This window comes from Oncorhynchus mykiss, chromosome 1, assembly GCF_057628025.1.
Source record: "Oncorhynchus mykiss isolate SJ-2025 chromosome 1, ASM5762802v1, whole genome shotgun sequence".
In the NCBI taxonomy this organism is placed as follows: domain Eukaryota; kingdom Metazoa; phylum Chordata; class Actinopteri; order Salmoniformes; family Salmonidae; genus Oncorhynchus; species Oncorhynchus mykiss.
Genome location: NC_143022.1, coordinates 56,390,848 through 56,412,678, shown reverse-complemented (window position 1 = coordinate 56,412,678; position 21,831 = coordinate 56,390,848). Strand labels below are relative to the sequence as shown.

Sequence of the window (21,831 nt, the reverse complement as noted above, 5' to 3'; positions counted from 1 at the left end):
TACCTTTGTCTCGGCCCCGAATGGTCTGGATAGGTATAAGCAGTAAGTTAGTAGAATTACATCATATTGCTTACACCTTACAGATCTGCAAACATAAAAGGGTTTAGGGCTATGGGGAAGGGCTAAGATCTTTCATTGTTTTTATGGTGGGGCTACCCATATGAATATGTTTGCATGCGCTACTGTGAATCGCTTTGTTATAAAAGCATTTTCTAAATGGCATTTATTATTATGGCTCATGTAACAATGTCTGTTCTCCAACAGTGACAAGAAGAGGAAGTATGAGCAGCCGAGGCCAGACAAAAACGAGGGAGGAGATACACGACACGGCAAACTGAAGAAGAAGACGAAGAAGGGAGGAGGCAAGGAGAAGAACAAGTTTGAAAAGAGGCCGTTATAGTGTAAATTATAGTTGTTTTTATATTCGCTTAAAGATTTTATTAGAAATGTAGTTTTTTTTTTCAGATCCACTTTACTAAGTTTCATAACATTTAATTTAGTTTGTCTTATGGACAGAAATAATCCTTTGCATGGAAGGCTGTGAGACGGGTTGTATAGTGTTTGTGTTTTTTGGGATGTCACTGGGGCAGCAATGCACAAACTGCTGGGTCAGGTCTTAGTTTGGGTTTAAAGGTAGATTCAGCGAGATCCCATAGATGCACGAAGTAAACCATGGGAATGGGTCAATTTCCGCAACAACCAGGAGCGCTGAAGCGTGAGGCTTCTCCGCTGTATTGTTCCCGTAGTTACCCGTGCGCATGCCGCAGATACTCTGTTCAACTGTGAGAGCAGTCTTGCATCATGCTCATCTGAATGGGCGCGTTCGAGCAGCCGCTTTGCATTTCAGGGTTGAAGTTGTCCGACTTGCACCGAATTGTTCATTGCATGGAGTTTTGACTGCAAGTTTCTGCAGTTTCTCTAACTTGATCCTGTAGTCGCCGCCTGCATTGTGGGAAGTTCTATTGTCAACCAATCATTAGGGTGTTTTTGTTTGACCAATTTTCCAATAGAGAGAGATTAAATATATACATTATATTCCCCAAAATGTTTTATTTAAGGCTCTCATTAATTGATTGTACAATGTGTACACATACTCTGTGTGTGATATGGGGGTTAAAAATGTGTTCATCTCGACATTATAAAAAAGCCTTTTATAAACACTGCAATGTTGATCAAACCTTGCTGTTAAAAAAACACATTAGTGTCTGACTTTAGGCTGTCGCAGATGCACCTCCCCCGTCTACTGTCGGTTGCTTCTGCCTCACCACGCAAACACGCCCATCATATCTGCGGTGCTGCTAGATCACGCTGAATCTACTTTTATAATTTAAAGTCGGTCTAAATATGATCTGCCAGATCCAGACACTTTAGAAAAGAACAAAACATTAACACCCCATTAGATATTTTCCCCAAAAACAAATGGAACATAATTCATAATGTTTTTTATTTGTTTGAGTCAAATTGGTTTAATTATTTCAGTTTAAATAGTTTTTTCATTTATTTTAGTTTACTATAACAACCTTAGTGTACAGCAGTAGGACTGTGCTTTGACCAATGGCAGTGTCACCTTTCTCTGTGCCTAGCCCTGTACCCAAGGGTTAGATGGAATGGGACAGAGTACCATCCATAGTGAAAATGAATCTATTAGACTTTATGTACCCACCACCTGAGGATAGGAGACAGCATACAGTGGTGACAGTTCCACCCATATAAATAGAATAATTATTTGCTATGGTTCCACCACCTGCCTTTTCCTGTACCTACTGTAACCGGCTCATTTAATCCAGTACCAACAATATATGGAGTTGCTTACATTCAGATGAGTTGGAGTCTGCAAGGGTCAACATACTTAAAGATGATTCATTGAATGATGAGCATACGTTTGACTTTTTGTATAATTTGACCATTGTCACCTAGCCTCGATCTTCAGTGAATGGAAAACGTGCCTGCTGTCTGTTCTAGTATTTTTTTTGCGGAGAATGAGTTTCATATGGAAAGTAAAGTGGCCTACCTTTCTACTTACTGGGAGACAAGTACAAATAACTTAATAAAGCAGCATGATGTCTGTTTTATTGATTAACTACTTTACTAATACAAAATGACTCATGGTCCCTCATTCTTCAGCTATTCTGAGAAGCACGTTAAAAAAAGGCTCTGCCGGAATCACATCTACATCTCATTACTACTCAAATGGTCAAGATTGGTGATTCTGATCCCATAGATGTCAAGCAGCGCGTTCTGTCTGTCATAACTGGAACAGCGTTGGCCGTAGCTCCAGCCACTTCTGGTGTAGCTGCTGCTGTAGGTCTGGGGCGAAGGTGCAGTCTATCGCCTTCTGGGACAGAGTCCACATGTCCTCCTGACTGAGGTTGAAGGTAGAGGCGGCCAACTGGTACTCCTGAGACAGGTCTGTGCAGAACACCCCCTTGTCGTCTGTCTGAAAACAAGCGCACTGCCACAAGATAAGTGTACAAGTGTTGAATTAATAGTTAAACGTTTATGCGTCAGACACATTTCGGGAAAACACTTACACAGAGCACACTAGGGTGTCCCATTTGGTACCAGTACAGGAAGTGATGTTGAGAATAGGATGACACTGTCTGACCTTTGACATTAGAGGTTAGGCATAGTTCTGTGAGGAAAGGTTTAGGAAAAATACAGTATATGAGAGCTTGGATAGAGGCAATATTAGCTACAACAAAATCAACACTAAACAGTTTCTATATCCTTTAGCCTTGATTGTTTAAAATAAATATAATTTAGATCAACAAAAAAAATCAAGCTTTACAGAAGACAGGTTGACTATGGACAATAAATAACCCTTTTAGAGCAATCACTAGACTGTTCAGGGCAGGAAGGACATACTAGTCTTACCCAGAGGTGTGTTATGCTTCCGCACTTTATCAACCAGGCTTTGTGACCCGCCCACTTCAGGGTGTAAGAAAGTCCCATGACCAATCCTGTCAGGTGGAATGTTTAGCAGCAGCTCTGATTCGTCTGCCTGAGATGGCACCTGGAACATTGCATTTGTCAAAACTACTGAAAAACTTATCCATAAAACATTACATCATTTGGAATTGCTTGAATCAGTTAGGTTCTGATGCTACCTACCTCTGACAGGTGTAGAGAGAGTTTTAGTCCACAGTTCTTGGCTTTTTGCAAGGCGGGAAGGAGATCTCTGCCATGGCCCACCTTGGAAATAAGAAACATTTTACATTTCAGTAATTTAGCTCCTATCCAGAGTGACTTAGAATCAGTGCATTTATGACATCTTGAGAAACGTGTCAACCATAAGCAAGCAAGGCACTGATCCACTACTGACCATAGGATCTCCACTGAGGTCCAGCCCCACGACCAGACCACCGGTAGACAGCATGAAGTCCTCTGCCAGTTTAACGGTCTCCATAGCAACCTCAGCCCCATTCCTACGGTCAACAGCTACCAGGAACCTTAATGGGGGAAAATGTTACGTAAGTTACTATAGCTATTACCATACCAATTTCTACCAATATTTACATTTTAGTCATTTAGCATTCGCTCTTATCCAGATAATGAATACTTTTTTGTACTGGTCCCCTGTGGGAATCAAACCCACAACCCTAGCAATGCAAGCGCCATGCTCTTAACAGCCACACGAGGCTCTGTCCTTGATTGTTTGGAAACAGCACTTCAGCATTCATAAGTAAAGCAAGCATTACAAATGGATTGAAAACATACCTGACTTCAATGTCAACTCCCTCATTTTTACATTGACGGATGGCCTCGATGACTGTTTCCACATACCTTCTCTTTGTCATTCCTAAGTTATACAAAACAAATGTAAGCGAAGCCCTGCATATAAGCGATCCAATCCAGTGTGTCTAGCTTGTGGCCTTGCCTGTGGTCTTCTCCTTTCGTGGGGTACTTCTCAGTTCTAGATATTTTACTCCATCAGCTGCAAACTCCCTGATGACATCTTTGGCAACCTAGAAACAAGGACAGATTTTTTCCCAAGGTGTTCAATGCTAGATTGGCTCCAGGCTCCATCGAGTCAATAGTGTTAGGTTTATGGGTGAGATTGTTTAAGTTAGTGAAGCTGCAAATAAGTGACCATAGACAATGTGCAATTTACCATAAGAATGTCCTCCTCTGTATCTACTAACTGATGGATGACTTTGAAGACCTGGAAACACCTGGAGAGACAAGATGACTGGTTGTTGTGACAGTAAAATTACAGGGCATCATTGTCCATAAAATTACTTTTTATTTGTATTAAAATGTCAGCTGGTATATACCCAACTTGATACATTTCTGAATATAAAGGTGTAAATAAATTGTTAAATTCCTGCATAAAATGAGGAATACGCCAACTCCTGGCACATTAGTGTGCTTACATTTGTCTAATGCACTCAGTGGTAAGGGTATGGAATTCTGGGTAATCCACAGCAGATCTATGGAAAATTGTTGTGGGCGAGTTAAGAATTGAATGCCCTGGGATAAAAACTGACATTAAGTTGTCGTAATTCACATTTGTATCATACTGATAACATATCAACTACTGTTGATTTGGTGTCAAATTAGACATTTTACAGGGCTCCAGACTAACGTTATCCTCTGGTGGCACTTGTGCCACAAACCTTTTCAGTTGGTGCACCAGCCCATGAAACATGAAAAAAGAGGAACAGGCCGAAAAGATTCTCACCCATCTCAGGCACAGAACAAAAGATGTAGTCTAAATCGGAATCAGAAACAGTGACATTCATACTAACCCAGATGCCATTAATGGTCTCCTAAGGAAGCATTTCAGCTGCAGTCAATACTCATATATCCCACTCAAAGATTTCTACTCAAAGAACAGGAGGATCCATATGAATACTGGTTGAGACTGAATCGAGCAACAGACACTGCTACAGACGGCCTGAAGGAGCAGGGTAAGGCAAAGGATGATCTCAACACAGACATTACTCACATGTTCATCAGGAACTGTCCGAGCAAAGAACTAGCCTTCACATTCAGAGCCAGGACTATTGACAAGTGGTTTGAACAGTACAATATGTGCCAAATGACTACCACGCTGAGATGAGCTTCAAAGCCAATGCAAAAGTGCATAGAGAAACGAGTAAGAATCTCAGTGAACAGAATCAAGGTTACTTTTACTTCAGTCCGATTCGCAGCCACAGCCACAACAAGAGCTCAGATCACTCTGTTCTAGAGCAGGAGTTCCCAATCTTCTTCACTCAGGCCCCCTTTCTAGCATTGGGGAACATTCTGTGTGCGTGCATGCCATGTCTAACACTGTTCATGACACAAACTGTTAAGACCCTTTGCAGGTTTAACGCTTATTTCCTGCAATTCTACACATTTTGTCATGGGGTGCAGAGTAAATTATTGCTGTTTTAAAACCAATTTCCTAGAATTCTACATATTTTACCATGTTTTATGTGAGATCATGGTATATTTGAGTGGGCTAAAAAACCTTGCTAAACAACTTTAGCTGACATGGGCTAGTTGATCTGGACATTTCTGCCAAGTTATAAATAGCTCTCTAAACGTATGCAATGACTGACATGATGAGGTAAACTGATGATGCACTACCCCTCGAACACCCCACCGTTACTCTAGAGAGTAATTGATATGCTAGAGAATGTCTTGCTGCCTGGCCCAGCTCAGTCTAACTCAGGGAAAATGACTGCTAGTAAACTACCCAAGATTGAAGGCCTGAATGCCACACCATGCTCTGTGTGCCATGATGCTACTCTGCCGTGAGAACAGGCGGTGTTTCAGGTGTCATTCAGCTGACCATTCAAGGCGCAACTGCCCGGGAGATGAAGAGAACCACGACTCCGTTGGAGCAGGGCAATGAACTGGTCTGCGCTCAGGAGAGGACAGTGCAGATCATCAGAGTGGGACTACCATCACCATCATTGATGATATGGAAGATTGTGAGTCACTATACCAGCTTGACAGCAACAGTATCCCAGACCACAAAACTATCGTTTTTCAAGGGGCACAGGGAATTCAGAGGACTGACAGTTTATTCTACACACAGGTCTCTGTCAAATGGCCCTACACTAAAGTGGATCAATGGCATGCACTCTGAGTGACCGATCAACCGATCAAGTCTGTTACAATCCAGTCATTCCATGAAAAGATATTTGGCTGATGATGTTGTCATTGATGGCTGTGGTGGTCATCAAGTCACCCCTAAAGCAATGTATGACCTTGACGTATCATTCCTGCACTTGATGTGCCAGGTCAAGCTGATAAGATGATACTAGGGAGCAACGCCATAAAGAAACTGACAGTTACGGGAGACTCATGTCCTTGCCTGACAATAGTTAAAGTGATGAACAATGTCAGTTTATGTCAATTCTTTCCAATTCAGAGAGGTTGAGATGTGAGTAGGTACAGTCAAGCTCAAGCAAAGGTGACATTACAGCCACAGAGTGAACATCTTGTTGGGGGCAAGTTACCTGCGTCTGCAGTCATATCAGTAGGTAGTACAGTGATTGTTGATCCCACTCAATCCAAGACCAGACCAAAACACATACTGATAGGTAGGGTTATCACTCCATTATGGGGAGATGGTTCTATCCAATTGAAAATAATCAATCTTACAAATGAGACAATCGTTCTGAGGAGAAATGCAAAAATCGCTGATGTGTCTCCTTGCATTACAGTAGAGGACAGTATCCAGTCTAATGTGCACTGCGCACAGAGCTATGACACCCCATCAAGAACAAAGGAAGAGATGCACACCTAGCTGCACTCGGCGGAAATATTTTCTACTCAACAATCAATTTCATGTCAGGCTTCATTAAGGTTATTTTACACAAAGGAGACAAGGTACACAGGGTTTTCATCAACCTTTGGACTAGGTACCCTTAGGACCTTTTGAACAGTCCATCGAGGTTTATGCGCATGATGACGTCCATATTCGGTGATGAGAACTTCACAAGCTTACTGTGCTACCTTGATGACCCAATGGTCTTTGCCCCTACTGAGCAGCTTGCTCTTGAATGCCTCCAGATGGTGTCCTCAGTCAACACACAACCTGAAGCTGACTCTCAAAAGAGTCAGCTTCAGAAGATCTGTCAAGTTTCATGGTCATATCTGTGAATATGGTGTGCAAACAGATCTCAAAGCACACTGTTTTACAATCAAGATATCTGATATGGCTTTGAAATAGGAAGAGTGCTCAGTGTGAACATATTTTCATCTGTGAAGAGCACAGGGCGCCAGTGGCAAATTTGCCAATCTTGGTGTTCTCTGGCAAATGCCAAACGTCCTGCACGGTGTTGGGCTGTAAGCACAACCCCCACCTGAGGACGTCGGGCCCTCATACCACCCTCATGGAGTCTATTTCTGACCGTTTGAGCAGACACATGCACATTTGTGGCCTGCTGGAGGTCATTTTGCAGGGCTCTGGCAGTGCTCCTCCTGCTCCTCCTTGCACAAAGGCAGAGGTAGCGGTCCTGCTGCTGGGTTGTTGCCCTTCTACGGCCTCCTCCACGTCTCCTGAAGTACTGGCCTGTCTCCTGGTAGCGCCTCCATGCTCAGACACAGCAAACCTTCTTGCCACAGCCTGCATTGATGTGCCATCCTGGATGAGCTGCACTACCTGAGCCACTTGTGTGGGTTGTAGACTCCGTCTCATGCTACCACTAGAGTGAAAGCACCGCCAGCATTCAAAAGTGACCAAAACATCAGCCAGGAAGCATAGGAACTGAGAAGTGGTCTGTGGTTATCACCTGCAGAACCACTCCTTTATTGGGGGTGTCTTGCTAATTCCCTATAATTTCCACCTGTTGTCTATTCCATTTGCACAACAGCATGTGACATTTATTGTCAATCAGTGTTGCTTCCTAAGTGGACAGTTTGATTTCACAGAAGTGTGATTGACTTGGAGTTACATTGTGTTGTTTGAGTGTTCCCTTTATTTTTTTGAGCAGTGAATATAGGCTTAATTCAATTTGTGCTAATTCATCATCTGTGTAAGTGAAAAACTCAACACATTAGCTAGATCACTAATTCTAAATATAACATCTACTGCTAGCAGACATGTATGCAATGAGGCCTGGTGCACTCGCGATGGCCGATGCCATCGCGAGTGCACCAGAGTCTGGAGACGCTGTGGAGAATGTTCTGCTGCCTGTAACATCCTCCAGCATGACCGGTTTGGCCAGTCATGGGGTGGCATTTCTTTGGGGGGCCGCACAGCCCTCCATGTGCTCGCCAGAGGTAGCCTGACTGCCATTAGGTACCGAGATGAGATCCTCAGACCCCTTGTGAGACCATATGCTGGTGCGGTTGGCCCTGGGTTCCTCCTAATGCAAGACAACCTCATGTGGCTGGAGTGTGTCAGCAGTTCCTACAAGATGCTATGGACTGGCCCGTCCGTTCCCCAGACCTGAATCCAATTGAACACATCTGGGACATCATGTCTCGCTCCATCCACCAACGCCACAGACTATCCAGGAGTTGGCGGATGCTTTAGTCCAGGTCTGGGAGGAGATCCCTCAGGAGACCATCCGCCACCTCATCAGGAGCATGCCCAGGCATGGTAGGGAGGTCATACAGGTACGTGGAGGCCACACACACTACTGAGCCTCATTTTGACTTGTTTTAAGGACATTACATTCCACTTTAATTATGAGTGTGACTCCAAATCCAGACCTCCATGGGTTGATAAATTTGATTTCCATTGATAATGTGTGATTTTGTTGTCAGCACATTCAACTATGTAAAGAAAAAAGTATTTAATAAGAATATTTCATTCATTCAGATCTAGGATGTGTTATTTTAGTGTTCCCTTTATTTTTTTGAGCAGTGTATAATATCATTGCAGTCGCACCAGTGCCACCAGGGGAAAATGTTAAGTCTGGAGCCCTGCTATGATGGAATAACACTTTCAAAAGAAAATCCAAGTTTAGCCACTGGCTAAAGCGAGGACACTTCACAGCCTGAGCTAACAATAACCAGCTAACATACAATACCAGTCAAAAGTTTGGACACACCTACTCATTCAAGGGTTTTTCTTTATTTTTACTATTTTCGACATTGTAGAATAATAGTGCAGATATAAAAACTATGAAATAACACATGGAATCATGTAGTAACCAAACAAAGTGTTATTTTATAAGTAGCCACCCTTTGCCTTGATGACAGCTTTGCACACTCTTGGCATTCTCTTAACCAGCTTCATGAGGAATTATTATCCAACAGTCTTGAAAGAGTTCCCACATATGCGGAGCACTTGTTCGTTGCTTTTCCTTCACTCTGCGGTACAACTCATCCCAAACCATCTCAATTGGGTTGAGGTCGGGTGACTGTGGAGGTCAGGTCATCTGATGCAGCACTCCATCACTCTCCTTCTTGGTCAAATAGCCCTTACACAGCCTGGAGGTGTGTTTTGGGTCATTTTCCTGTTGAAAAACAAATGATAGTCCCACTAAACGCAAACCAGATGGGATATAGTGTATCACTGCAGAATGCTGTGGTAGTCATAATGGCTGTGCCTTAAATTCTAAGAACATCACAGACAGTGTTACCAGCAAAGCACCCCCACACAATCACACCTCCTGCATGCTTCACCGTGCGAACCACACATGCGGGGATCATCCACTACTCTGTTTCTCACAAAAATACCACAGGTTTAATGTCCATTGCTCATGTTTCTTGGCCCAAGCAAGTCTCTTTTTCTTATTGGTGTACTTTAGTAGTGGTTTCTTTGCACCAATTTGACCATGAAGGCCTGAGTCACGCAGTCTCCTCTGAACAGTTGATATTGAGATGTGTCTGTTACTTGAACTCTGTGAAGCATTCATTTGGTCTGCAATTTCTGAGGCTTGTAACTCTAATGAACTTATCTTTTGGGTTAACTCTGGGTCTTCCTTTCCTGTGGCGGTCCTCATGAGAGACAGTTTTATCACAGCGCTTGATGGTTTTTGCGACTGCACACATTTTCCAGATTGATCATTACTTTAAGACATGAAGGTCAGTCATCTGTCATTTCTCTTTGAGCTGTTCTTGCCATAAAATGGATTTGGTCTTTTACCAAATAGGGCTATCTTCTGTATACCACGCCTACCTTGGCACAACACAACTGATTGGCTCAAACGCATTAAGAAGGAAATAAATTCACAAATGAACTTTAAACAAGGCACACCTGTTAATTGAAATGCATTCCATGTGACAACCTCATGAAGCTGGTTGAAAGTACGCCAAGAGTGTGCATAGTTGTCATCAAGGCAAAGTGTGGCTACTTGAAAATCAAAATATATTTGAGATTCTACCACTTTTTTGGTTACTTCATGACCTTGGGGTCGGTTGTATTCTCTGTCCGGACCAGAGACCAAAGCTATGAAGGAACACAGAGGAGTCTCTGGCCACTGGGGCCCTCCGTCCATCTGCATCTCCTGCCGGCGCAGGGGTTTTCTTTGTGGAGAAGAAGGACAAGACCCTGCGTCTGTGCATTGACTACACTAGACTTAACAACATTATGATTAAACATCGTTACCCCCTACACCTCTCCTCTCCTAGGCGTTTGAAACTCTCCAGGGGGCTACCATGTTTTCAAAGTTAGACCTTCGGAATGTCTACCACCTGGTTTTGATACGTGGGGCAGATGAGTGGAAGACAGCCTTCAACACAGCCAGTGGACATTATGAGTACCAGGTCATGCCATTTGGACTCACAAACGCCCCCGCTGTTTTCCAGGCTTTGGTCAACGATGTGCTCCGGGACATGCTAAACCGTTTTGTGTTCGTTTACCTTGACGACATCATCCTGTTTTTTTCCCGATCTGCCCAAGAACATGTACTTCATGTCAGAAAGGTTATTCAGTGCCTCCTGGAAAACTAATTGTTTGTGAAAGCAGAGAAGTGTGAGTTCCACCGCTCTACTATCACCTTTCTGGGATATGTCATTGCTGAGGGCAATGTTCAGATGGATCCTGGAATGGTGAAAGCAGTGGTGAATTGACCTCAACCAATGTCCAAGGTGCAGTTGCAATGGTTTCTTGGTTTTGCTAACTTCTACCGTCGTTTCATTCGGGATTACAGCATCCTGGCGGACCGCCTCTCGGCACGCACCTCTCCCAAGGTACCGTTCAAATGTTCTCCAGCTGTCGACAAAGTCTTTGTGGACCTGAAGCATCGGTTCCTCATCCATCCGGACCCCTCGTGTCAATTTGTGATGGAAGTTGATGCTTCGGATGTTGGAGAGGGGCCATCCTGTCCCAGCGACCTGCCCAGGACCAAAAGCTTCATCCCTATGCAGTCCTGTCTCATCGTCTCAATCCTGCAGTGAGGAACTACGATGTAGGCAACCCAGAACTCCTGGTGGTTAAGATGGCATTGGAAAAGTGGAGGCACTGGCTGGAAGGAGCAGAACAGCCATTCTTGGCCTGGACCGACCATAAAAACTTGGAATATCCCAACAGCCAAGTACCTCAACTCCAGGTGGGCCCTATTGTTTACCAGATTCAACGTGACCATTTCCTACCGTTCAGGGTAAAAAGAGAGTCTGACACTCTCTCCCGCCTATACAGTTCCTCTGCCACACCCTCAACCTCCAAAACATTCTTCCTACGTCATGCCTTGCTGCCACTGTGGATTGAGGTATTGAGAACCTGGTTTGCGAGGCGCAACGCTCCCAGCTTGGACCTGAAGGAGGTCCAGCTAACAGGCTGTTTGTCCCTAACCCAGTCTGGTCCCGGATCCTGGAATGAGGTCATTCCTCCAGGCTGACCTGTCATCCAGGGTCCCATTGTACATTAGCCTTCCTCCGACAACGTTTATGGTGGCCTACAATGGTTCCTGACGTCTCTGCCTTCGTCGCCGCATGCACTGTGTGTGCTCAGAACAAGACTACATGGCAAGGTCCTTCTGGCCTCCTTCAGCTACTACCAGTCCCTCATCGTCCCTGGTCTCATATATCTCTGGGCTCCCTCCGTCTGATCGGTTCTCCAAGGCCGCCCATTTCATCCCTCTGCCCAACCCCAACTACCTTCTGCCAAGGAGACGGCCCAGCTTATGGTGCAGCATGTCTTCCGGATCCATGGACACCCGGTAGACACGGTCTCCAATCGGGTACTCAGTTCTGGAAGGCATTCTGCACCCTTATTGGGTCGTCGGCTAGCCTGTCATCCAGATTCCATCCCCAAACCAACGGTCAGTCGGAGCGAGCCAACCAAGACCTGGAAACCACCTTGAGATGCCTGGTCTCAACCAACCCCACTACCTGGAGCTGTCAACTGGTCTGGGTGGAGTATGCACACCCTTCCCTGTTCTGCCACGGGACTCTCCCCTTTCGAGTGCTCCATGGAGTATCAGCCTCCACTCTTCCTGGAACAAGAGCAGGTCAACGTACCCTCGGCCCAGATGTTTGTCCGCTGCTGTCAACGTACCTAGAGAAGAGTCAGGGCGGCTATTCTCAAGACCAACTCCAGGTATCTTCGACAAGCAGACCGTCGCCGAACCCCAGCTCCCCGCTACCGCATTGGGCAGAGGGTATGGCTTTCCACTCAGGACTTGCCTCTGCGGGTAGAGTCCCGTAAACTGTCTCCCCGGTTCATTCATCCTTTTCCCATCTCCAGAGTCCTGAGTTCCACTGCTGTCCGTCTTGGGTTACCCCGTACCCTCCGTATCCACCCTACTTTCCATGTGTCCAGTATTAAGCCCGTGTCTCACTGTCCGTTGTCTTCTGTTTCCAGGCCCATCCCTCCCCCCTGGGTAATCAATGGACAGCCAGCGCATACGATGAGATGCCTCCTGAGGGTTCGACCACGGGGCAGGGGTTTCCAGTACCTGGTTGACTGGGGGGGTTATGGCCCGGAGGAGAGGTGCTGCTAAAGACATCTTGGACCTGGCCCTCATCGCCGATTTCCACAGCTGACACCCCGGTCAGCCAGGTATGCGCCCAGGTATGGGGGGGGGGGGGGGTGGTGGTGTCATGCCCTGATCTGTTTCACCTGTCCCTGTGATTGTCTCCACCCCCTCCAGGTGTCACTTATTTTTCCCAGTGTATTTATCCCTGTGTCTCCTGTCTCTCTGTGCCAGTTCGTCCTTTCGCCTGTCCACGACCATTCTCTTGCCTACTCCTTTTGGATTAATAAACATTGTAAGACTCCAACCATCTGCCTCCGGTGTCTGCATCTGGGTCTCGCCTGGTGTCATGAAAGACTCTATGCATGTGAACAACGTTGGATGGCCAAGCTTTGACATGAAGTATGTTCCTAATAATAAGAATGTAATATCCAACCCATTGAGCAGAGAGCATTTCCTCCACTCATGTATCAGCCATCGCCTTGTGGCAGAGCCTTCTGTCTCTCCTAGATCAAGTCAACAGAGTAGTAAATAGAACTGTACAAGACACCTTCATAGTCAGCAACAACTGCCAAGCCGTGTTGAGCCCACTAGACGAAGACTCAATTCAAAAGGACCCTGTTGAGGGCACCTCACCTTCATTACATGGTTTCCTTACCTGTCAAGAACTCTCTGCTGGCTTGGATGCACACTGCACTGATTGCCTGAGTCAAGCACTGGGAACAGGGGCATCCATCCCTCAGCTACAGCAGGAAGACCACACCACTGTTCTACCTCAGAGTAAGCTTTTAAGCCTGCAAGAGCAAGACCGAATACTACGTTAAGAAACATCAAAGACCCACCAGACATGAGCGTGTATCTGAGCCCCGCAGCGTGAATTAAACTACGGAAGCACTTGAACAAGCTCAGCATTCGTGACGGCATACTGCACAAGGAGAACAGAGACCATCAAATTAACAAAATGCTCTTCCAATACCGAATTCTCTGAAGTAGCAAGTTCTCAATGGCCTCCATGATACAGCTGGTCACCAAGGACACTCTCAAACACTATCCCTAGCAAGACAACAATTATTTTGGACTGGGATGGAGCGTGACATTGTGAATCATGTGAAGAACTGCCATCGATGCATTGTTGGAAAGACTCCTGAGCCCCATGCTCGTGCGCCACTTGAAAACATCCACACTTCAGAACCAGTGGAATTAGTTTGCATTGAATTTAGGACCACAAAACAGTGACAACAAGTCTATAGACGCTTTAGTTGTAACCAACCACTTCTCAAAAATGGCCCATGCAAGAACCAGACTGCAAAGCAAGTTGCTCGTCGCCCGTGGAAGGACTTCTTCTACATACCTAGATTTCCAAAGCATATCCACTCCAACAAAGGGACCGATGTTCAAAGCGAATGTTGCCTGTAATCCATGGCTTCTGGTTGGGGTATGTACGTGTAGTCACTGTGGGGATGACGTCCTCAATGCACTTATTGATAAAGCCAGTGACTGATGTGGTGTATTCCTCAATGTCATCAGAAGAATCCCGGAACATGTTCCAGTATGTGATAGCAAAACAGTCCTGTAGTTTAGCATCTGCCTCATCTGACCACTTTTTTATAGACCGAGTAACTGGCGCTTCCTGCTTTAATTTTTGTTTGTAAGCAGGAATCAGGAGGATAGAGTTGTGGTCGGATTTACCAAATTGAGGGCGAGGGAGAGCTTTGTACGCATCTCTGTCTGTGGAGTACAGATGATCTATAACATTTTTTTTAGCACATTTAACATGTTGATAGAGATTTGGTAGAACTGATTTAAGTTACCCTGCATTAAAGTCTCCGGCCACTAGGAGTGCCACCTCTGGGTGAGTGGTTTCCTGTTTGCTTATTCCCTTATACAGCTGACTGAGTGCGGTCTTAGTGCCAGCATCTGTTTATGGTGGTAAATAGACAGCCACGAAAAGTTTTGCTGAGAACTCTCTAGGCAAGTAGTGTGGCCTGCAATTTATCACAATATACTCTACTTCAGGCGAGCAAAATCTAGAGACTTCCTTAGATTTCGTGCACCAGCTGTTGTTTACAAATATGCACAGAACCTCTGCGTCGCTTCCTTTGGCAAATAATTGGGATGTCTGCCCTGTGGGGTATTTGGAGAATATCGTGTGAGTCCTGCTTGTTGTTGAAAAAAGCTTTGTCTAATCCGAGGTGAGTGATCGCTGTCCTATATCCAGAAGCTCCTTTCTGACGTAAGATACGGTTGCAGAAACATTAAGTACAAAATGATTTACAAATATCGCAAAAAGAAACACATAACAACACAATTGGTTAGGAGACCGTAAAACGGCGGCCATCTTGTATACAGGTACAATAACATCTGTTAACCATGTGTTTGTGACCAATAAAAATTGGATTTGGTCAGTTGGATTGAGCAGAGATTCCCATATATTTTCGATAGCTGCATATTTGACATAAATCCATTTAAATTCATAATATATATAATTTTAAAAATGTAAATACATTTTAAATGACCAAATCTAAGAATCTCATTTCCATGTGGGTTTTATGCCAGCAAAGCTTCCTCTTTACAACATCTTTAGGAGTGCTGTTAATATCCCTTTAATGATTGAACATTCATCTATACTGTGTCCCATCATTGTAGTTTGGTAATAAATTAACTATCCATCCATGTTGGGGCTAGTATAGGCTGGTTTTTGTTTTGCCCTTTCAATTAAGACCTAGACAACCAGGTTAGCAGAGTTCCTTACTAATCAGTAACCTTAATTCAAATCAAGTACAAGGGAGGAGCGAAAACCCGCAGACACTCTGCCCTCTGTGGAATGAGTTGGACAAGTGCCATACATTATATTGTATGACAAGTTCCATACAATGCACTATGGACCCAGAAAAAGAAACAAACAATCCATTCTGTCATACGTACTCATCCAGTGTCCTCCGCTGACCACTGCGAATAGCAGTCATGCCGTGTTCGATGTTGAGATGTGGCTTTCGAGCCACGAGTTTCTCGATGGTTGAAAAGCTGACAGAGCCATTGAGATGGGCATGAAGCTCCTGAGTAGAGAAGAGAGGATGACACGCAAGAAGTTAGAGTACAAACCTGTTGGACTGAAATACAGTTGAAGTCGGAAGTTTACATACACTTAGGTTAGAGACATTAAAACTTGTTTTTCAACCACTCCACAAATTTGTTGTTAACGAACTATAATTTTGGCAAGTCGGTTAGGACATCTACTTTGTGCATGACAAGTAATTTTTCCAACAATTGTTTACAGACAGATTATTTCACTGTATCACAATTCCAGTGGGTCAGAAGTTTACATACACTAAGTTGACTGTGCAGCTTGGAAAATGTCAGAAAATTATGTCATGGCTTTAGAAGCTTCTGATAGGCTAATTGACATAATTTGAGTCAATTGTAGGGGTACCTGTGGATGTATTTCAAGGCCTACCATCAAACTCATTGCCTCTTTGCTTGACATCATGGGAAAATCAAAAGAAATCAGCCAAGACCTCAGAAAAAAATTGTAGACCTTCACAAGTCTGGTCCATCCTTGGGAGCAATTTCCAAACGCCTGAAGGTACCACGTTCATCTGTACAAAAACAATAGTATGCAAGTATAAACACCATGGGACCACCAGGAAGGAGATGTGTTCTGTCTCCTAGAGATGAACGTACTTTGGTGCGAAAAGTGCAAATCAATCCCAGAAACACAGCAAAGGACCTTGTGAAGATGCTGGAGGAAACAGGTACAAAAGTATCTATATCCACAGTGAAACAGGTCCTATATCGACATAACCTGAAAGGCCACTCAGCAAGGAAGAAGCCAGTGCTCAAAAACCGCCATGAAAAAGCCAGACTACGGTTTGCAACTGCACATGGGGACAAAGATCGTACTTTTTGGAGACCCGTCCTCTGGTCTGATGAATCAAAAATAGAACTGTTTGGCCATAATGACCATCGTTATGTTTGGAGGAAAAAGGGGGAAGCTTGCAAGCTGAAGAACACCATCCTAACCATGAAGCACGGGGGTGGCAGCATCATGTTGTGGGGGTGGCAGCATCATGTTGTGAGGGTGGTTTGCTGCAGGAGGGACTGGTGCACTTCACAAAATAGATGGCATCATGAGGCAAGAACATTTTTATAAAAGTTTTTTTTTAAATTGTTTAGAAAGAGTGCAAAGGCGATTTGAGTTACTGCACACCCGCACATCAAAGTAGGCGTTCCTTAACGGAAATATGCAAATAAATGCTAGAATGCACCGATAGGATCTCACCAGCTCATGCTTGGCTCTGCCCACCTTGCTTGCTCTGCCTACTATGATTTGCTCCTATTGGAAGACAGGCTCTAGTCTCGGGTTAGTTATAAAACTCTTTGACGAAGCACCGCCCAAAACACAAATTGTAGTCTTTTAGAGACTGGAATTTTTTTTGTTTATTTGTATATTTAGCAATGAATCCACCGATAGGAGGCTGAACGTTTAACTCAGCTTCTCCAAGCCGGCTAACGTCAGCTAGCTAACATGACCGTTTAAACTTCTAAAAAAATTTACTTAATTGTCTTCAGGTAAAAAAATTGAATATATTGTAATGAAACTGCAGGGAGCATGTCTCGAACCCTCGACCTTCGAGCCCGAGGTCCGGCACGCTAATGACTGTGCCGCAAAAGCAAGCTCGTGCGGCAGAGTCCGCGCTTATAAACCAAAGGTCGTTACAATATTGTACACGGTTACTTACCACTTTTGGCAGCTGTCGGTAGAATAAATCAGCCTCCTCCATTCTAATTGTTTTGAGGGTGCTTTGCTGCAGGAGGGACTGGTGCACTTCACAAAATAGATGGCATCATGAGGCAAGAAAATTATGTGGATATATTGAAGCAACATCTCAAGACATCAGTCAGGAAGTTAAAGCTTGGTTGCAAATGAGTCTTCCAAATGGACAATGACCCCAAGCAGACATCCACAGTTGTGGCAAAATGGCTTAAGGACAACAAAGTTAATGTATTGGAGTGGCCATCACAAAGCCCTGACCTCAATCCTATGGAAAATTTGTGGGCAGAACTGAAAAAGCATGTGCGAGCAAGAAGGCCTACAAACCTGACTCCGTTACACCAGCTCTGTCAGGAGGAATGGGCCAATATTCACCCAACGTATTGTGGGAAGCTTGTGGAAGGCTACCAGAAACGTTTGACCCAAGTTAAACAATGTAAAGGCAATGCTACCAAATACTAATTGAGTGTATGTAAACTTCTGACCCACTGGGAATGTGATGAAAGAAATAAAAGCTGAAATAAATCATTCTCTCTACTATTATTCTGACATTTCACATTCTTAAAAGAAAGTGGTGATCCTTACTGGCCTAAGACAGGACCTTTTTACTAGGATTAAGTGTCAGGAATTGTGAAAAACTGAGTTTAAATGTATTTGGCTAACGTGTATGTAAACATCTGACTTCAACTCTATGTATAAACTGCACTCCACACTATTCTACGATATCTTAGTCACTTTTACATATTGCATCACCCATTTCATATGTATATACTGTATTGTATTCTATACTACTCCACTGACTGTTAAACAGCCATCTCCAGCACATCAGAGGCTGCTGCCTATATACAGTGCCTTGCGAAAGTATTCGGCCCCCTTGAACTTTGCGACCTTTTGCCACATTTCAGGCTTCAAACATAAAGATATAAAACTGTATTTTTTTGTGAAGAATCAACAACAAGTGGGACATAATCATGAAGTGGAACGACATTTATTGGATATTTCAAACTTTTTTAACAAATCAAAAACTGAAAAATTGGGCGTGCAAAATTATTCAGCCCCTTTACTTTCAGTGCAGCAAACTCTCTCCAGAAGTTCAGTGAGGATCTCTGAATGATCCAATGTTGACCTAAATGACTAATGATGATAAATACAATCCACCTGTGTGTAATCAAGTCTCCGTATAAATGCACCTGCACTGTGATAGTCTCAGAGGTCCGTTAAAAGCGCAGAGAGCATCATGAAGAACAAGGAACACACCAGGCAGGTCCGAGATACTGTTGTGAAGAAGTTTAAAGCCGGATTTGGATACAAAAAGATTTCCCAAGCTTTAAACATCCCAAGGAGCACTGTGCAAGCAATAATATTGAAATGGAAGGAGTATCAGACCACTGCAAATCTACCAAGACCTGGCCGTGCCTCTAAACTTTCAGCTCATACAAGGAGAAGACTGATCAGAGATGCAGCCAAGAGGCCCATGATCACTCTGGATGAACTGCAGAGATCTACAGCTGAGGTGGGAGACTCTGTCCATAGGACAACAATCAGTCGTATATTGCACAAATCTGGCCTTTATGGAAGAGTGGCAAGAAGAAAGACATTTCTTAAAGATATCCATAAAAAGTGTTGTTTAAAGTTTGCCACAAGCCACCTGGGAGACACACCAAACATGTGGAAGAAGGTGCTCTGGTCAGATGAAACCAAAATTGAACTTTTTGGCAACAATGCAAAACGTTATGTTTGGCGTAAAAGCAACACAGCTGATCACACCATCCCCACTGTCAAACATGGTGGTGGCAGCATCATGGTTTGGGCCTGCTTTTCTTCAGCAGGGACAGGGAAGATGGTTAAAATTGATGGGAAGATGGATGGAGCCAAATACAGGACCATTCTGGAAGAAAACCTGATGGAGTCTGCAAAAGACCTGAGACTGGGACGGAGATTTGTCTTCCAACAAGACAATGATCCAAAACATAAAGCAAAATCTACAATGGAATGGTTCAAAAATAAACATATCCAGGTGTTAGAATGGCCAAGTCAAAGTCCAGACCTGAATCCAATCGAGAATCTGTGGAAAGAACTGAAAACTGCTGTTCACAAATGCTCTCCATCCAACCTCACTGAGCTCGAGCTGTTTTGCAAGGAGGAATGGGAAAAAATTTCAGTCTCTCGATGTGCAAAACTGATAGAGACATACCCCAAGCGACTTACAGCTGTAATCGCAGCAAAAGGTGGCGCTACAAAGTATTAACTTAAGGGGGCTGAATCATTTTGCATGCCCAATTTTTCAGTTTTTGATTTGTTAAAAAAAATTGAAATATCCAATAAATGTTGTTCCACTTCATGATTGTGTCCCACTTGTTGTTGATTCTTCACAAAAAATACAGTTTTATATCTTTTATGTTTGAAGCCTGAAATGTGACAAAAGGTCGCAAAGTTCAAGGGGGCCGAATACTTTCGCAAGGCACTGTACATAGATTAGGAATCACTGGCCACTTTAAGGAAATTAAACACTAGCCACTTTAATAATGTCTCCGTATCTTGCATTACTCATCTCACTCATATGTATAAACTGTACTCTATACTATTCTAAGGTATCTTAGTCACGTTGTATATACTGTATTCTATACTATGCCACTGTATTTTAGTCCAATGCTGCTCTGACATATGTATATATATTCTTAATCCATTCCTTACAAAGATTTCCGTGTATTTTGGGTATATGTTGTGAAACTGTTAGATATTATTTGTTAGATATTACTGCACTGTTGGAGCTCGAAGCACAAGCATTTCACTACACCCGCAATAACATCTGCTAAACATGTGTATGTGACCAATACATTTGATTATTTTTTTCAGTTTTGCCCAAAGGATTGTTGTTAGTGTCCGCCTCCTTTTCAAAAAAGGGACAGTGGGCCAGAGTAAGAAGCCACAGACAGAACAATGAGCCAAATATGAATGTGAAGCATCCGGTTGGCGTTTCACTCACTACCAAATATGGTGATGGAGGAAGCCTGGCAGTGGGAGAAGATTAAATTAGATTGATTTTGGCCGACATTCTGCTAATTTTCTCATTGTACGGAACATCTTCATACAGTTTCCTGTTTCTAAAACTAGAATCTGTAACAAAAAAAGTGGACTGTGTTTTGTAGACTTTACCCTTTGAATAAACGTTTTTTTTTAATTGTTTAGAAAGAGTGCAAAGGCGATTTGAGTTACTGCACACCCGCACATCAAAGTAGGCGTTCCTTAACGGAAATATGCAAATAAATGCTAGAATGCACCGATAGGATCTCACCAGCTCATGCTTGGCTCTGCCCACCTTGCTTGCTCTGCCTACTATGATTTGCTCCTATTGGAAGACAGGCTCTAGTCTCGGGTTAGTTATAAAACTCTGACGAAGCACCGCCCAAAACACAAATTGTAGTCTTTTAGAGACTGGAATTTTTTTTGTTTATTTGTATATTTAGCAATGAATCCACCAATAGGAGGCTGAACGTTTAACTCAGCTTCTCCAAGCCGGCTAACGTCAGCTAGCTAACATGACCGTTTAAACTTTAAAAAAAAAAAACGTAATTGTCTTCAGGTAAAAAAATCGAATATATTGTAATGAAACTGCAGGGAGCATGTCTCGAACCTTCGAGCCCGAGGTCCGGCGCGCTAATGACTCTGCCGCAAAAGCAAGCTCGTGCGGCAGAGTCCGCGCTTATAAACCAAAGGTCGTTACAATATTGTACACGGTTACTTACCACTTTTGGCAGCTGTCGGTAGAATACATCAGCCTCCTCCATTCTAATTGTTTTATTCTGAAATATATTTACTCAATGATCTATGAACCTGTGCGATCCTCACTTTCTTTCTGGTTGCTTCCTTTGTTTTCAGTGCTTATTTAATCGTCGCACCACTAAGTTGCAACAGTGAAACAATCCCCTCTTTTTCCTTCTCGTTCCTATTCTTCTTCCTCTTGTATAATATTATGGCGGTCCGCAAACAAACGTTAAGGGTGCATGCCGTCACCTACTGTACTGGAGTGTGTAGTCAATCACAGTGCACAGACGAAATTAATAAAGAAACAAACATTTAAGAGAAACTAAAACCTATCGAATCCTGAAAAACAAATTTTAAAGAGTCCTACTAACTTTAACAATCCCTTCCAACCTCTGTAACCCTACACAATCTTTCCATCTCTTCCACATATCGGTACTTACAACAATACACATGCTTCACTGTTTCATCAACATGCAATCCATGCAAAAA

The 21,831-nt window shown here is 43.6% G+C and overlaps 2 protein-coding genes across 10 annotated transcripts in view; one reads left to right on the top strand and one right to left on the bottom strand.

Annotated features, from left to right (window-relative positions):
• Positions 1-2,099, top strand: part of nat10 (N-acetyltransferase 10) — a 39,172-nt gene extending 37,073 nt beyond the window's left edge. The window contains exon 27 of the mRNA XM_021605457.3: positions 265-2,099. Coding sequence (XP_021461132.2) covers positions 265-400 — 136 coding nt within the window. The 3' untranslated portion in view covers positions 401-2,099. The remainder of the gene's footprint in view (positions 1-264) is intronic.
• On the bottom strand, positions 2,049-21,552 carry mapda (N6-Methyl-AMP deaminase). 9 transcript variants are annotated; one of them, XM_021605468.3, is made up of 10 exons: positions 21,324-21,552; positions 15,732-15,862; positions 4,112-4,172; positions 3,878-3,965; positions 3,718-3,799; positions 3,323-3,449; positions 3,112-3,192; positions 2,875-3,013; positions 2,532-2,632; positions 2,049-2,452 (listed from the first exon to the last, which is right to left on the bottom strand). In XM_021605468.3, the coding sequence occupies exons 1-10, from the start codon at positions 21,363-21,365 to the stop codon at positions 2,246-2,248; spliced, it is 1,059 nt and encodes a 352-aa protein (XP_021461143.2). In that variant the 5' UTR covers positions 21,366-21,552; the 3' UTR covers positions 2,049-2,245. The 9 variants fall into 9 exon arrangements, with proteins under 9 accessions (XP_021461143.2, XP_021461168.2, XP_090090992.1 ...); XM_021605493.3 differs by having other exon boundaries at positions 2,049-2,437; XM_090234866.1 differs by lacking the exon at positions 21,324-21,552 and adding an exon at positions 17,546-17,593.
• Positions 21,553-21,831: the final 279 nt, after the last annotated feature.

Excerpts from the sequence above, each read along its gene's own strand:
- mapda (XM_021605468.3), bottom strand. The coding sequence starts at position 21,365 with ATGGAGGAGGCTGATGTATTCTACCGACAGCTGCCAAAAGTG. Across the intron at positions 15,863-21,323 it reads ACCGACAGCTGCCAAAAGTG|GAGCTTCATGCCCATCTCAA; the intron begins GTAAGTAACCGT and ends TTCTCTACTCAG. Across the intron at positions 2,453-2,531 it reads GACACCCTAGTGTGCTCTGT|TGCGCTTGTTTTCAGACAGA; the intron begins GTAAGTGTTTTC and ends ATCTTGTGGCAG.